Source organism: Aquarana catesbeiana, linkage group LG05 (genome assembly GCF_042186555.1).
Source record: "Aquarana catesbeiana isolate 2022-GZ linkage group LG05, ASM4218655v1, whole genome shotgun sequence".
Classification (NCBI taxonomy): Eukaryota; Metazoa; Chordata; class Amphibia; order Anura; family Ranidae; genus Aquarana; species Aquarana catesbeiana.
The window spans coordinates 149980500-149998549 of record NC_133328.1 but is presented as its reverse complement, the minus strand read 5'-3'; the positions used below and the strand labels follow the sequence as shown (position 1 = coordinate 149998549).

Below are 18050 nucleotides of genomic sequence, written 5' to 3'. Positions count from 1 at the left end.
CCTACTGTCAGCAGTGGGGTTTCCTGAGCAGGAAGTCTCACTGTGCAGCTAATTCATTATTTGCTGTTAGATTTTTTTGGTCATTTCTGGGGCTTTCGGTGATTAGTTCCAATTTGCATCAGCTATGCAGGGCAGTATCAGATGATTGCACAGGTCCAATGCAATTGGGCAATTACTTCCCTGTTTTGCTTTTCCAAGTGTAACCATGTGACTACATTCACCCAATGAAAAGGCTTGATTTGCATTCATTGTAATTGGTCCTTTTTAGATATTTTATTTATAAATATAGGCAACCTGGAGTGGATGGTCTATGCCCCTGTTGAAGACCCCTAGGTCGAAACGCGTCGGGCTCATTTACCATTCTCCATGTTGCCCACTTTTTTTATTTCATTGTGATCACATTTTTATTGTTAAAAGTTTTTTTAGAAATAAAAAAACACCCCTTTTTTATCTGCACTATGTGGAGGCATATTTTTTCTTTCCACATACTTTCCGAATGAGGTCAAGTGTTTGCTTCGGCTCCACAAGTGATGTCTTTGCCTATCTGATCCGCATCTTGGTTGCCTGCTGGTGGCCTCCGGGGATCCATGCAGAGTCCAGCTTAGAGGATTTGAGCGGCAGGACGTCCCTTTCCACGCCCTTGGTGGCAGACTGCTAATGCGATTCCCTGTCGCTGACAAGGGAATCCACGGGATTTGGTAAGAGTTTTTTTACACACCATCTTTTCCATGATCGCCTCATCCGGTTGATGTGTCCCCTCTTTGTGAAGTCAAACTTCTGCCAACTACTTGAATACCATCACCCTCTGGAGCACATCCACATTTTTGTACAGTGGGACATTACATCCTTCACGTATATAATTTACATTGACTTTATGTTTATCACACACCATTTGGCTGATGTTTCACCATTACTTTTTCTGATTGAAGTACAAGCAAGGAATTTCTTTCAGATTACACACTTATTCATTATGCGCTACATTTTTATTTTATCTATTTATTGTTTTTTGTCAGACTGTATGTAGCCGCTTCCCTTTTTTCCCACTAGTTAGCACAGTGTTTCCTTTGCACTGTTTCAATATCCTGACTGGGCGTCATATGACGTCCGCAGGATATTGAGCCGCTGCGCACCCCCGGGGGTGCGCATCGCGGCGATCGTTGTTGTGGTGTGTCAGTCTGACACCCCACAACACCGATCTAGGTAAAGAGTCTCTGACGGAGACTCTTTACCACGTGATCAGCCGTGTCCAATCACGGCTGATCACGATGTGAATAGGAAGAGCCGGTGATCGGCTTTTCCTCACTCGCGTCTGACAGACGCGAGTAGAGGAGAGCCGATCGGCTGCTCTCCTGACAGGGGGGGTCTGTGCTGATTGTTTATCAGCACAGCCCCCCCTCAGATCCTACCCAGGACCACCAGGGAAGCCGCCCAGGACCACCAGGGAAGCCGCCCAGGACCACCAGGGAAATCAGCTACACTGGACCACCAGGTATGCCCCCTAGACCCCCAGGGAAATACTAATCAGTGCAAAGGCAGCTGCCAATCAATGCCCAGGCAGCTGCCAATCAGTGCCCACTCCAATGCCTACCACTGCCAGTGCCACCAGGGATGCCTATCAGTGCCGCCTATCAGTGCCCAGCAGTCCGCCCATAAGAACCCATCTTTGCAGCCTTTCAGTGCCCATCAGTGTCGCCTATCAGTGCCCATCAGTGCTGCAGCTGCCAATCACCACCAGGGAAGCCGCCCAGGACCAGCAATGCCTACCACTGCCAGTGCCACCAGGGATGCCTATCAGTGCCGCCTATCAGTGCTGCCTATCAGTGCCCAGCAGTCCGCCCATAAGAACCCATCTTTGCAGCCTTTCAGTGCCCATCAGTGTCGCCTATCAGTGCCCATCAGTGCTGCAGCTGCCAATCACCACCAGGGAAGCCGCCCAGGACCACCAGGGAAGCCGCCCAGGACCACTAGGGAAATCAGCTACACTGGACTACACTGAATGCCTACCTCTGCCAGTGCCACCAGGGATGCCTATCAGTGCCGCCTATCAGTGCCCAGCAGTCCGCCCATAAGAACCCATCTTTGCAGCCTTTCAGTGCCCATCAGTGTCGCCTATCAGTGCCCATCAGTGCTGCAGCTGCCAATCACCACCAGGGAAGCCGCCCAGGACCACCAGGGAAGCCGCCCAGGACCACCAGGGAAATCAGCTACACTGGACCACCAGGTATGCCCCCTAGACCCCCAGGGAAATACTAATCAGTGCAAAGGCAGCTGCCAATCAATGCCCAGGCAGCTGCCAATCAGTGCCCACTCCAATGCCTACCACTGCCAGTGCCACCAGGGATGCCTATCAGTGCCGCCTATCAGTGCCGCCTATCAGTGCCCAGCAGTCCGCCCATAAGAACCCATCTTTGCAGCCTTTCAGTGCCCATCAGTGTCGCCTATCAGTGCCCATCAGTGCTGCATATCAGTGGCACCCATCAGTGCCGCCTACCAGTGCCGCATATCAGTGCCCATCGTCAGTGCCTGCTCATTGGTGCCACTTCATCGCTGCCGCCTTATCAGTGCCACCTTATCAGTGCCCATCAGTGAAAGAGAAAACTTACTTATTTACAAAATTTTTAAACAGAAACAAAAGCAAAACTTTTATTTTTTTCAAAATTTTCGGTCTTTTTTTGTTTCGCAAAAAATAAAAACCGCAGAAGTGATCAAATACCACCAAAAGAAAGCTCTATTTGTGGGAACAAAATGATAAAAATTTAGTTTGGGTACAGTGTAGCATGACTGCGCAATTGTCATTCAAACTGCAACAGCACTGAAAGCTGAAAATTGGTCTGGGCAGGAAGGTGTCTAAGTGCCCTGTATTGAAGTGGTTAAGTAATTGTGCAATGTTTTTCCTCTACAACAGCCATGACGTTTGCTTAGGAGTAGAATAAAAAGGTCAGGATCTAGAACAATGAGGACATGGCAACTATTTTGGCTGAATGGGCTTAAAACCTTTTTTGTACCTATGGCCTCATGCTCTGATGCTCTAAGAAGAATATTCTTTGAGGTCCCCTCTGCTATTAGTAACTGGAAGGACATGAAGGGCATAGAGGTGAGGGGGCTTTAAATCTCTTTACTTAGATTTTAAATCCAGGTGCAAAGAGCAATCTTTCAGCTATGGTTGTCAAGTAGGAAAAAAAAAAGCACTTGGGAGGATGGCCGGATATATAGGAGATTTAACCACTTGCTTACTGGCACTTAAACCCCCCTCCTGCCCAGACCAATTTTCAGCTTTCAGCGCTGACACACTTTGAATGACAATTGCGCGGTCATACAACACTGTACCCAAGTGAAATTTTTATAATTTTTTTCCAACAAATAGAGCTTTTTTTTGGTGGTATTTAATCACAGCTGGGGTTTTTATTTTTTGCTAAACAAAAAAAGATGGAAATTTTTGAAAAAAAAAAAAAAATCATGTTTAATAGTTTGTTATAAAATTTTGCAAACATGTAATTTTTCTCCTTCATTGATATGCGCTGATGAGGCGGCACTGATAGGCTGCACGGATAGGCACAGATAAGGCGGCACTGTTAGGCACAGTTAAGGCAGCACTGATAGGCACAGTTAAGGCGGCACTGATGGGCGGCACGGATAGGTGGCACTGATGGGCGGCACGGATAGGTGGCACTGATGGGCACTGATAGGTATCACTGATGGGGGGCACTGATGGGCACTGGTAGGGGACACTGATGGGCACTGATAGGTGGCACTGATGTGCAGCACTGTTGTTGCACTGATGTGGGTGCTGATGGGTGGCACTGTGGGCACTGATGGGTGACGCTGGTGGGCACTGGTAGGCGGCACTGCTGCCTATTGCTGTCACAGAAGATTGCCGTGATCGGGACTGATGTCCCGTTCACGGCCGCCGGTGATCGTTCTTTTTTTCCTCCTCACTCTGTCAGCACGAGGAGGAAAAATAGCCGATTACCAGCTCTGTTTACATCACATGATCAGCTGTCATTGGCTGACAGCTGATCATGTAGTAAGGGGTCGGGACCGCCCCCTTACTCTGATCTGTGATCGGACGAGTCTCATAGACCCGCTGATCACCGAGCGCGCCGAGCGCGCCCTGCAGGGGGCACGCAGGCCGCTCGTGCACGGGACGACGTCAATAGACGTTGTCCCGGCAATGTAGATCCGCTCTGTTGCCGTCATTTGGCAATGGCCCGGATCTGAAGCGGTTAAAGAAACAAACATTATTTAATGGTTTTATATAGGGGTCAGGTTTGTGGATACAAACCCTCTTGAATGTGAAGAAATGACAGTGAAAAAGTGCAGGCAGTTCCATGAATGGGTAGAAAAGAGTATGCCAAAAGTCCATGATAAAAATGGCACAAACAACCAGCACATTGTGATTAATCACATAAAATAATTAGGAACGATATGGATCAAATCTAACTTTATGTGAGCCCGTTTCAGCAATTTTAGTTTTTACAGACTCCTTCAGGGCCGGTTCACACAGGTGCAATGTCAGAGATCGGATGTGATTCGCACAGCACTGCAGTGAAAATCACATGCAATCTCTGTGCGATGTGATTTCAGCCATAAAGATTGTATGGCTGAATTCACATCAAACTCGCACAGGACCCTTTTTTTTGTCCAAAGCAGAGAAAGCAGAATCGGATCGCATGGGTGTTTGCGAAATATGCAAACTGATTTGGGGTTGTCATTAACTTTTACCTGACACTCCCAGCAGTTCGCATAGGGCAGTGTGAACTGCCTCTGGGAAACATGCGATGAGGGAACCCGCAGTGGATTCGCAGGGTTCCCGCATCGCCAGCAGTGTGAACCAGCCCTCAAGGTCAGTCTACATAACTAGTCAATATTTTTTTGCAAAGCTGTCAAAGGCAGATAGTCCGCAAGTCCAAAGGAAATAAGAAATGTTACAGTTTAAAGATAGAATAGAAAATGATGACTTAATTAACACATAACTTTAACAAGTAAGTTTACCCTGGCTTAGTTACAAGGTGACCCAGATCCATTAATTTCTATAGAGTGCGGAGTCAGCACAGCCCATCTAATCTGAGGTTGCTCAAATTCATTCCTATATTGAAACCTATTTATGACTTGCATGCTTTAAAACCTGTGCCTGTGAAAATGAGGATTAAACAACTGTACACATAGAACGTGTTGATTAGAGAAAGTCAGATGATGCTAATGAAATTTAACTTTAAAGCCCAATTACACAAAGTAAAGTAAGGAAACCCATATTTACTAGATTGTGGATCACATGCAGCATACATTATCTTACAAGTCCATGTGTCTATACTGTATATTTAGGCTACATGAACTATAGTGTAATAAAAAGAAAAAAACTAAACATACAGTAAAACCTCAGACTGCGTGTAGCGTGGTTTACGAGCATTTTGCAATACGAGCGTTTTTTGTTTTTTTTTAAATCGTGACTCTATTTGCGAGCGTGGTCTTGGGGTGTGCAGTACCACATGTGGCCAGAGGTGCAGGGGCACCGGTGACACTCGGAGACACTCAGTTCCGAGCATCTCCGATGCCCCCTCCCCACCTCTGGCCACATGCGGTACTGCATACACTAGCAGTGACACTGGAACCAATTATCTGAGTTTCCATTGATTCCTATGGGGAAACTCGCTTTGATATACGAATGGTTTGGATTACACGCATTCTTCTGGAACGGATTATGCTCGTAATCCAATGTACTACTGTATTTTCAAACTCATGATAACATATAAAGCATAATTAAAGCGTTTTTTAACCCAAAAAAAAATGGACCCTGCTCCTTTAAAGCATGTTATATGACACAGTGCTTGTCCTGTGTCATTTGGCACCCTGTAACACCTAAAAAACCTGGCTAATCCTGCCTCTGTAAACTGACCACGGTGTATCATGGCTGCTGAGACCAGACACTGTGGTCAGTTTATGTGCCTCTGTCATCAGCAGCCTGCTATCTGCTCTCCTCTGTGCTCCTGTGTCCTCCTACCCCTCCCCATCCCCTCTGTCTGTGTGAGAGCCGCCCCTCCCCTCTCCTGCTGCTTTTATTACACTAACCAGTATACATCATCAGCACAACCTCCTATTGCAGTGTCCCCCTCTGAATGATTTATAAATATAAATGCTGTAAATACCTCATTTAAGAGCCGAGATTGCAATCACATGACCAGCCAGCTCTCTCCTCCACCCCTCCAGACTGACATCAACAGAAAAATCTCAGCCCCACCCACTGCATCTCTCAGAGAAGGAAAGGAAAAAGCTGGCCAGTCGTGATTGCAACCTCATCAGTGAAATTAGTTATTTGCAGCATTTATTTTTAAAAATCACATACAGAGGGGGGGGGGACACTGCAATAGGAGGCAGTGCGGATGGTTTATACAGGTTAGAGTGGCTTAACAACCACTTTAAGTGTGCTGCCCTATATTTGATTTGATTCTGCCCAGAACCAGTACAGTGCCTTGAAAAAGTATTCATACCCCTTGAAATTTTTCACATTTTGTCATGTTGCAACCAAAAACCTAAATTTTTTGGGGGGATTTTATATGATAGACCGAGAAACTGGGGTCCTCAAACTTTTTAAACAGGACCAGTTTACGGTCCCTCAGACTGTTGGGGGGTGCTGGTCTGTAGTTTGAAAAAAATGTGAACGAATTCCTATGCACACATCTTATTTGTAGTGCAAAAAAAAAAATATGATATTAAAAAAAAAAACATTTTTAATCTAAATAAACTTAGTATTTCACAGAATCCCCTCATCACAGACCCCCCCCCCCCCCATCACAGACTCTACTCAGTCACAGAGCCCGTCACAGACACGATACAAGAGCTGGTCAGAAACTGGGGACGCGATACAAGAGCTGGTCAGAGACTGGGCACGCGATACAAGAGCTGGTCAGAGACTGGGCACGCGATACAAGAGCTGGTCAGAGACTGGGCACGCGATACAAGAGCTGGTCAGAGACTGGGCACGCGACACAAGAGCTGGTCGGAGACTGAGCACGCGACACAAGAGCTGGTCGGAGACTGGGCACGCGACACAAGAGCTGGTCAGAGACTGGGCACGCGACACAAGAGCTGGTCAGAGACTGGGCACGCGACACAAGAGCTGGTCAGAGACTGGGCACGCGACACAAGAGCTGGTCAGAGACTGGGCACGCGACACAAGAGCTGGTCAGAGACTGGGGACGCGATACAAGAGCTGGTCAGAGACTGGGGACGCGATACAAGAGCTGGTCAGAGACTGGGGACGCGATACAAGAGCTGGTCAGAGACTGGGGACGCGATACAAGAGCTGGTCAGAGACTGGGGACGCGATACAAGAGCTGGTCAGAGACTGGGGACGCGATACAAGAGCTGGTCAGAGACTGGGGACGCGATACAAGAGCTGGTCAGAGACTGGGGACGCGATACAAGAGCTGGTCAGAGACTGGGGACGCGATACAAGAGCTGGTCAGAGACTGGGGACGCGATACAAGAGCTGGTCAGAGACTGGGGACGCGATACAAGAGCTGGTCAGAGACTGGGGACGCGATACATGAGCTGGTCAGAGACTGGGGACGCGATACATGAGCTGGTCAGAGACTGGGCACGCGATACAAGAGCTGGTCAGAGACTGGGCACGCGATACAAGAGCTGGTCAGAGACTGGGCACGCGATACAAGAGCTGGTCAGAGACTGGGCACGCGATACAAGAGCTGGTCAGAGACTGGGCACGCGATACAAGAGCTGGTCAGAGACTGGGCACGCGATACAAGAGCTGGTCAGAGACTGGGCACGCGATACAAGAGCTGGTCAGAGACTGGGCACGCGATACAAGAGCTGGTCAGAGACTGGGCACGCGATACAAGAGCTGGTCAGAGACTGGGGACGCGATACAAGAGCTGGTCAGAGACTGGGGACGCGATACAAGAGCTGGTCAGAGACTGGGGACGCGATACAAGAGCTGGTCAGAGACTGGGGACGCGATACATGAGCTGGTCAGAGACTGGGGACGCGATACATGAGCTGGTCAGAGACTGGGGACGCGATACAAGAGCTGGTCAGAGACTGGGGACGCGATACATGAGCTGGTCAGAGACTGGGGACGCGATACATGAGCTGGTCAGAGACTGGGCACGCGATACAAGAGCTGGTCAGAGACTGGGCACGCGATACAAGAGCTGGTCAGAGACTGGGCACGCGATACAAGAGCTGGTCAGAGACTGGGCACGCGATACAAGAGCTGGTCAGAGACTGGGCACGCGATACAAGAGCTGGTCAGAGACTGGGCACGCGATACAAGAGCTGGTCAGAGACTGGGGACGCGATACAAGAGCTGGTCAGAGACTGGGGACGCGATACAAGAGCTGGTCAGAGACTGGGGACGCGATACAAGAGCTGGTCAGAGACTGGGGACGCGATACATGAGCTGGTCAGAGACTGGGGACGCGATACATGAGCTGGTCAGAGACTGGGGACGCGATACAAGAGCTGGTCAGAGACTGGGGACGCGATACATGAGCTGGTCCGAGACTGGGGACGCGATACATGAGCTGGTCCGAGACTGGGGACGCGATACATGAGCTGGTCCGAGACTGGGGACGCGATACATGAGCTGGTCCGAGACTGGGGACGCGATACATGAGCTGGTCCGAGACTGGGGACGCGATACATGAGCTGGTCCGAGACTGGGGACGCGATACATGAGCTGGTCCGAGACTGGGGACGCGATACATGAGCTGGTCCGAGACTGGGGACGCGATACATGAGCTGGTCCGAGACTGGGGACGCGATACATGAGCTGGTCCGAGACTGGGGACGCGATACATGAGCTGGTCCGAGACTGGGGACGCGATACATGAGCTGGTCCGAGACTGGGGACGCGATACATGAGCTGGTCCGAGACTGGGGACGCGATACATGAGCTGGTCAGAGACTGGGGACGCGATACATGAGCTGGTCAGAGACTGGGGACGCGATACAAGAGCTGGTCAGAGACTGGTGACGCGATACAAGAGATTTCAGAGACTGTAGATGCGATACAAGAGCTGGACAGAGACTTGCGACGCGATACAAGAGCTGGTCAGAGACTGGGGACGCGATACAAGAGCTGGTCAGAGACTGGGGACGCGATACAAGAGCTGGTCAGAGACTGGGGACGCGATACAAGAGCTGGTCAGAGACTGGGGACGCGATACAAGAGCTGGTCAGAGACTGGGGACGCGATACAAGAGCTGGTCAGAGACTGGGGACGCGATACAAGAGCTGGACAGAGACTGGGGACGCGATACATGAGCTGGACAGAGACTGGGGACGCGATACATGAGCTGGTCAGAGACTGGGGACGCGATACATGAGCTGGTCAGAGACTGGGGACGCGATACATGAGCTGGTCAGAGACTGGGGACGCGATACATGAGCTGGTCAGAGACTGGGGACGCGATACATGAGCTGGTCAGAGACTGGGGACGCGATACATGAGCTGGTCAGAGACTGGGGACGCGATACATGAGCTGGTCAGAGACTGGGGACGCGATACATGAGCTGGTCAGAGACTGGGGACGCGATACATGAGCTGGTCAGAGACTGGGGACGCGATACATGAGCTGGTCAGAGACTGGGGACGCGATACATGAGCTGGTCAGAGACTGGGGACGCGATACATGAGCTGGTCAGAGACTGGGGACGCGATACATGAGCTGGTCAGAGACTGGGGACGCGATACATGAGCTGGTCAGAGACTGGGGACGCGATACATGAGCTGGTCAGAGACTGGGGACGCGATACATGAGCTGGTCAGAGACTGGGGACGCGATACATGAGCTGGTCAGAGACTGGGGACGCGATACATGAGCTGGTCAGAGACTGGGGACGCGATACATGAGCTGGTCAGAGACTGGGGACGCGATACATGAGCTGGTCAGAGACTGGGGACGCGATACATGAGCTGGTCAGAGACTGGGGACGCGATACATGAGCTGGTCAGAGACTGGGGACGCGATACATGAACTGGTCAGAGACTGGGGACGCGATACATGAGCTGGTCAGAGACTGGGGACGCGATACATGAGCTGGTCAGAGACTGGGGACGCGATACATGAGCTGGTCAGAGACTGGGGACGCGATACATGAGCTGGTCAGAGACTGGGGACGCGATACAAGAGCTGGACAGAGACTGGGGACACGATACAAGAGATGGTCAGAGACTGGGGACATGATACAAGAGATGGTCAGAGACTGGGGACACGATACAAGAGCTGGACAGAGACTGGGGACACGATACAAGAGCTGGTCAGAGACTGGGGATACGATACAAGAGATGATTACAGACTTGGGACATGATACAAGAGATGGTTAGAGACTGCATTTTTCTTGACCTTTCTTGCACTAAAAGGTGCCAATAATGACCAACAATTAATTCATATTAATTTAAATTGAGGATATTAAAAAGTCAAATATAATACAATTGTATTTAAAAATATAAATATTTTTTCAAAACTATCATTTTCGGTATCGGATTTCGGCCTAGTGCATCCTTCATTTTCGGTACCAAAATTTCCATTCGATGCACCCCTAGTTATAACCCTCCCTCACTCTATCCAAACTGAAAAAAAATGTTTGCCTTTAGGCTACTTTCACACTGAGGCGCTTTTGCAGGCGCTATTTTTAGCGATATAGCGCCTGCAAAGCACCTCTCCTGTCACTCCAGTGTGAAAGCCCAAGTGCTTTCACACTGGAGCGGTACGCTGGCAGGATGCTCCCAAAAGTCCTGCAAGCAGCATCTTTGAGGTGCTGTAGGAACGGTGTATACACTGCTCCTAAAGCGCCCCTGCTCATTGAGATCAATGGACAGGGGCGCTTTTACCCCTTTTTCGGCCGTTAGCAGGGGTTAAAACCGCCGCAAAAATGACGGTAAAGCGCCGCTAAAAATAGCGTGCTTTACCGCCGACGCCAGGCACTGCTCAGTGTGGAAGTGCCCTCAGTTAGACTTTAAAGTGGTTGTAACCCTACATATGTGCCCAGTAAATTGACTAGCTTCATGTGACCCACAGGGATGAAACAAACCCTCCCACATAAGTTGTACCTGTTTATCTGCAGTCTTCTCTACATCCGTTCAAAGTGCTAAATTTATAAAGCTTGTCCGAGAGTTAATAAAAAAAAAGGAGGCAGAGATTTTAAATAAGGGCTTGTTCACACGTGACTAAATTAGTGACGTTCAGCAATTGCGCCTATAGTGTTTGTATGGCGATAGAATAGGTGTCAATGAGCTTTAGAATGGGGCGTTTTACAAGCGTTAAACGCTCCCTAAAACTGCTCCACAAGGGAAAGTGACAAATTTAAATGAGCCGCAACTGCACCAATACCATTTCAAAAACGCCTGCCAGAGCGTTTGCGGAGCGTTACCATAGACTTGAATGGGAGGCATTGAAAGGCTTCAAACGCCTCATGACTCGACATGAGGCCTCAATTTTGAAGCAACGCAATGCTAACACTTAGTGTGAACAGCACAATGTGCTGTCTATTATATTTTGTGAATAGGCGTTTGAGGGGCATTTTTAACGCCTGTTCTTAATGCCAGTGTGAACTAAGCCGGATGCTGCGTACACACGACCGGTTTTCCCGTCAGAATAAACTCTGAAGGTTTTTCCGATAGAACTCCGCTGAAATTGTCTTGTGTACACACGATCACACCAAAGTCCGATCGTCAAGAACGCGGTGATGTACAGCATGCACGACGTTACTAGAAAAAGTTCAATAGCCAGTATCCAATAGCTTCTGTCTCGTACTTGCTTCAGAGCATGCGTCGTTTTTGGTTCGTCGGAAAAAAAATACAGACGAGCGGTTTTCCCGAATTGGTTCTGTCAGAAAATATTTAGAACATGTTCTATTTCTAGGTCCGTCAGAATTTTCGAAAAATAAAGTCCAATGAGGCATACACACGATCAGAATATACAATGAAAAGCTCCCGTCTGACTTTTTCTGTCGGACATTCCGCTCGTGTGTACGTGGCATTACACCCTGCAGAGCTCAGTGAAGAGAGTTGTGAAAGATGATTGGAGAGAAGAGACACACGCCCCCCCTCCCCTCCTTCACTCAGCACACAGGAACAGAGCTGAGGCTGTCAATCTGCTGGAGACCCATCACAGTCATCTTTTTTACTTGGTGTTGGGAAAACTTGTCAGAAGTGATTCACGATGATAACAGAGGAAGGAAACCAAAACCAAACAAAATGTCCAGCTCAACTCACCAACCAGCCTACAACCAACCAAATCCTGTCTATGGCTCCTTTCACACGATAAGTCTGCTCGGAGCCACCCATGGGCTCCTATGAGCAGGCGGATGTCAGCGGAGATGTGTCTGCTGACACCCATCTGCCATCCGATCAAAACAGACGTATGGCGATATGTTCGCTATCTGTCTGGCAGATCGGATCAGATGATCTCCCCATAGAAATCAGCGGGACTCTTGACAGGTCCCTCCATGCTCAGTGTGCAGAGAGGGACCTGTCATCCGCAGGCTCAGCAGAGATCAACGGAGCGATCCCCGCTGAGCGGATCCGCCCCATGTGAAAGGGGCCTAACAGTTTGCGTTACAAACATGTGTTTAATTTGCACACATTTGAAGATGGCAGGCGATAATTTTTTTCTGGTACGGACGACTGACTACAGTGATTATCATCATCCACATCAGATATGAGATATGCACTCTTACATTGTGCCAGGCTTGAGTAATATAACTATGCAATACAGATCATACTTGGATTCCACTTTAACCGCTTCCCTACCGGCCATAGTATATATACGTTGCGGTAGGGAAGCGTTTAGAACAACCATGATCCAGGTATCAATTTTTAGTCCCAGCGATTCTTTCATGTAAAAGTAATCTGAGCAGCTGGAATACTTTTACAGGTGGTGGAAAGGGGTCCCACCCCCCCTCCTGCTGCCTTTACCGGGCTCTCCCGAGCGATCGTGAAGCCCAGTAACGAAGCGGCCGCAGGCATCCAGCTCCGAACTCAGTGAAAGAAGCCAAAGTTGTTCCTCCCACTGTGTGACCTCAGAACCTGGAAGCTATGACTATTTCATGACGTCAGGTTCCAGCTATTAGTGAAGCAGCCAATCAGACTGATCTCTCTATGATTGGCTGCATTGAAGCCCAAAGAAGAGATGGAGGGGGTCTAATAGACCACCCTATTTCAACAAGGGTGCCAGTGGTCGGATCAAGCCTGCCTATTAGTTACATAAAGTCACAAATGTCATTGTGCACCATTACAACCTACTAGCCTATTGCTGTCACAGGGGATCTAAACATTCAATAAAAGTGATCACTTTTTTTTTAAAGGAACAGTGTAAAAATAAAAAAATTTAAATTCGCCCCTCTCCCTCCACACGCAGTGATTGCACCACACATTGCGTATCACCGTGATCACCATGTCACTGTGATCGTCAGAGCAAGAACAAAAATTCTAGCAAAAGACTTCCTGTGTAAATCTAAACTGGTAACCTGCAAAGGCTTTTAAAGCGTCACCCATGGATAATTTAACCACTTGCCAACCGCCTACCGCAGATGTACTATAGACACTTTGCCCTGTACAAATCATTAGCAAGACCTCATCTGGAATATGCAGTTCAGTTTTGGGCACCCGTTCTCAAAAAGGATATCGGGGAAACTGGAGAAAGTGCAGAGAAGGGCAACCAAACTGATAAGAGGCATGGAGGAGCTCAGCTATGAGGAAAGATTAGAGGAACTGAATTTATTCTCTTGAGAAGAGGAGATTAAGGGGGGATATGATCAACATGTATAAATATATAAGGGGTCCATATAGTGAACTTGGTATTGAGTTATTCACTTTACGGTCATCACAGAGGACAAGGGGCACTCTTTACGTCTAGAGGAAAAGTGATTTTATCTCCAAATACGGAAAGGTTTCTTCACAGTAAGAGCTGTGAAAATGTGGAATAGACTCCCTCCAGAGGTGGTTCTGGCCAGCTCAGTAATTGCTTTAAGGCCTGGATTCTTTCATAAATGCACACAATATAACTGGGTACTAACATTTATAGGTAAAGTTGATCCAGAGAAAAGCCTCTCAGGGGATCAAGAAGGAATTTTTTTCCCCTGCTGTAGCAAATTAGTTAATGCTTTGCTGGGGTTTTTTGCCTTCCTCTGGATCAACTGTTGGTATAGGATTGGGTATATGGGATTGTTTGATATTTTTTATTTATTTTTATGGTTGAACTAGATGGACTTGTGTCTTTTTCCAAACACTATGTAACACTGGGGGCGCATGCTGCCAGAGGCATAAGCGCGTGCTGATTGGACACAAGATGCCAATCAGTGGGTCTGGTGGACTCAATGTCTGCCGGCCACCTGTGATTATTCCCCAGAGGCAGAACGGCGATCTGCCTATGAAAACAAAGCAGATCACCGTTCTGACAGGGAAGATGGAAAGAGATCTTGTGTTCCTGCTAAACAGGAACACCGATCTCTGTCTTCATCCAGTCAGACCATCCCCCACACAGTTAGCAAGCACCCCCTAAGGACACACTTAATCCTTTGATCGCCCCTGGTGTTAACACCTTCCCTGCCATTAGTATAGTAACAGTGCATATTTTTAGCACTGATCACTGTAATAATATCACCGGTCCCCAAAAAAGTGTTGAGTGTCAGTTAGGTGTCCGATTTGTCAGTCACAATGTCGCAGTCCCACAAAAAAAAAAAAATTGCAGATCGCCACCATTACTAGTAAAAAAATGAAAATAAAGAATGCCATAAAAATATCCCATAGTTTGTAGACGCTATAACTTTTGCGCAAACCAATTAATATACGCTTATTGAGATTTTTTTTTTTACCAAACATATGTAGCAGAACACATATCGGCCTAAATTGATGAAGAAATTCAATTTTTTACATTTTTTTTATTGGATATGTTTTATAGTAGAGAGTAAAAAATATTGTTTTGTTTTTTGTTTTTTTTTATTCAATGTTGTCGTTCTTATGTTTATAGCGCAAAAAATAAAAACCGTAAAGGTGATCAAATACCACCAAACTAAAGCCCTATTTGTGTGTGTGTGTGTGTGGGGGGGCGACATCAATTTTGTTTGGGTACAGCATCACACGGCCGTGCAATTGTCCGTTAAAATAACGCAGTGCCTTATCGCAAAAAAAAGGGTCATTAAAGGGGTAAAACCTTCTGGGGCTGAAGTGGTTAAAGTACCGTTCGTTTGTCGCTATTCCATGAACATGCGCAATTTTAAAGCATGACATGCTTGGTATCCATTTACTTGGTGTAAAATCATCTTTTATATTTAAGCCAAAAAACTGGTAGTATATTGTGTTTGTGTACTTAAAAAAAAATAATAAAATTGCATTTGAAAAACTGATGCGTAAATACAGTGTGACATAAAAAAATCGCATCGCCCACCATTTTATTCTCCAGGGCCTTTCCTTATATATATATATATATATATATATATATATATATATGCTTGGGGGGTCCTAAGTAATTTTCCAGCAAAGAAAAAAAAAGATACATTTTATTTTCCATGTAGAAGTGTCAGAATAGGGAAGCAAGTGGTTAAACTATATTTTCAAGTAGCAGCGTGAGCTGTAAAGTGGAAGAAGCTGGGAGCACAGTGCAAGTATCACCCAGGTCCTGTGCTCTGCTTTCATTACAAACTGCCTGAAGCACCCCTTCCCCTTCTATCCCTGTAACAGATATGTATTCAGTACGTAGCAGGGCTTACCCGCTTTGCCAGAGTCCATGACAAGGAAGACACACTACTATCTATGGAGAGAGACTTCAATACATTACAGGCTCCCTAAACATGCAGAACTGCGCACATAACCTTGCCGGGGTCACACTACTCACTAACAACACATCTACTTCCGGGGCAGAGAAGGGGGCGGGCCTAAACGCTGAGACAGAAAGCGCACGTAGACGGCACCCCCTGCATTCCATTAGATGAGAAAGCTTCTTCCTTGCTGTCTTACGGCTGCAGGAGGTTTTTTTAAAAAAGTAACAGTGATACGGTCACTGGGTGAGCGAAGACTCTCAGATTTTGTAACGGAAGTGACGTTCCGTCACCGCCATCTTTCTACACCCCTCACTCGTCCACAGTAAGGATACAGTGAGAAGGCGGTAAGCAGACATCTTGTTAAACCCACCGGACTCTTGCATGTCATACTAATTTTTAACAGTAAATTGAGCTTATATAGTGAAATTTAGTATCTTGAAATGCGTTTGACTGTTTTATGTTGATTTTTCAAAGAAGCGGTCTTCTGTCAGATTAGCAAACCTGTCAGATCAGCAGGCTTGCTGCTGCTTTTAAAATTCAACATCTAAACAGTCAGACGGATTTTTAAATACTGTATTTCACTATATAAGCTCAGTTTAGTGGTAAAAATAAGTGTGAAATGCCAGACTCAAGTGGGTGTAACAAAATGTCCATTTGCCGCCTTCTCCAAACCGCCCAACTTTTTGAGAATCCTTTTGGAATGAGGGACACCTATCAGCATAAGTATTCAGGCATAGGACACACCCCTTGCCACGCCCCCTTAAAGGAGAATTGTACAAAAAACAAGATTGGTTAAACCCACAACGGCTTTTTTTTACCACTACTATTCCTTTATATTGGCTTTTGGAATTTACAAATGCAGCAATTTAGAAATCAGCTGAAAGGTTTAGCACTGGAAAACACTTTTTGATAGAAAAAAAGTGCATTTTATATACATCTATATAGATCAGACCAAAATGAGGGACAAATGAGAAGAAATGAGGGACAGAGGGACATTGCTCCAAATCAAGGACAGTCCCTCAAAATTAGGGACAGTTGGGAGCTATGCTTCTCACTGTATCCTTACCATACCTTCCAACTTTTTGAGATGGGAATGAGGGACACCTATAAGCAAAAGTATTCAGGCATAGGGCACGCCCCTTGCCACGCCCCCTTAAAGGAGAATTGTATAAAAAACAAGATTGGTTAAACCCACAAATGCTTTTTTTTACCATTACAATTCCTTTATATTGGCTTTTGGAAATTACAAATGCAGCAATTTAAAAATCAGATGAAAGGTTTAGCGCTGGAAAACACTTTTAGATAGATAAAAAGTGCATTTTATATACATCTATATAGATCAGACCAAAATGTGGGACAAATGAGAAGGAATGAGGGACATTGCTCCAAATCAGGGATAGTCCCTCGAAATCAGGGACAGTTGGGAGCTATGCCTTACTGTGGGGGAGTGCAGGGTGTAGCAAGATGGCGGCGACGGAACGTCACTCCCGTTACAAAATCTGACAAAAACTGTTGTTCCTTCAGATTAGGCGACCCGTCAAATTTTGTAACTGAAGTGACGTTCTGTCAAGGCCATCTTGGTACATAATGAAGCGGACATCTTTTTACACCCACCGGAATCTTGCATTTTACACTTATTTTAACCGGTAAACTGAGCTTATATCATGAAATACACTATTTAGAAGTCCGTGACACTGTTTTGATGTTGATTTTTTTTAAAAGCAGCAGTCTTCTGTTAGATTAGCAAACCTGTGAGATCAGCAGGCTTGTCGCTGCTTTTAAAATTCAACATAAAAACAGTGTTACAGAGTTCTAAATAGTGTTTCACTATATAAGCTCAATTTACTGGTAAAAAGAAGTGTGAAATGCAAGACTTCAGTGGGTGTAAAAATATGTCTGCTTGGCGACTTCAGCCTGTAGGATTAGTGTGTGCGGGGTGTACCAAGATGGCCGTGACAGAACGTCACTTCCGTTACAAAATCTAACGGGTCGCCTAATCTGACGGAACATCGGCGTCACTCATCCAGTGTACCTGAGAGAGTTTTTGGCTGGATGTCCAGCGGCACTCAAACTGGTGTGGGCGGAGCATAGATCATGCACGTCTGAAGAGATGCTCAGGATGCCTCCTTTTATGTAACCAGCTGATCTTGCTGCCTGCATGTAGTTTTCTTTGGGTCAGTGTGGGACTATTTATTTTTATTACACATGAAGGTGTAATTTGAATCTGCCCTATATCTAAAGTAGAACTAAAGGCAAAACTTTTTTTTTCA

At 46.8% G+C, this 18050-nt stretch overlaps 1 protein-coding gene across 1 annotated transcript in view; it reads right to left on the bottom strand.

Moving 5' to 3' along the window:
• The window catches only part of CMC1 (C-X9-C motif containing 1), a 108473-nt gene extending 92587 nt beyond the window's left edge, over window positions 1-15886 (bottom strand). Inside the window, exon 1 of the mRNA XM_073630277.1 lies at window positions 15730-15886. Within this exon, the coding sequence (XP_073486378.1) occupies window positions 15730-15748 (19 nt within the window). The 5' untranslated portion in view covers window positions 15749-15886. The remainder of the gene's footprint in view (window positions 1-15729) is intronic.
• Window positions 15887-18050: the final 2164 nt, after the last annotated feature.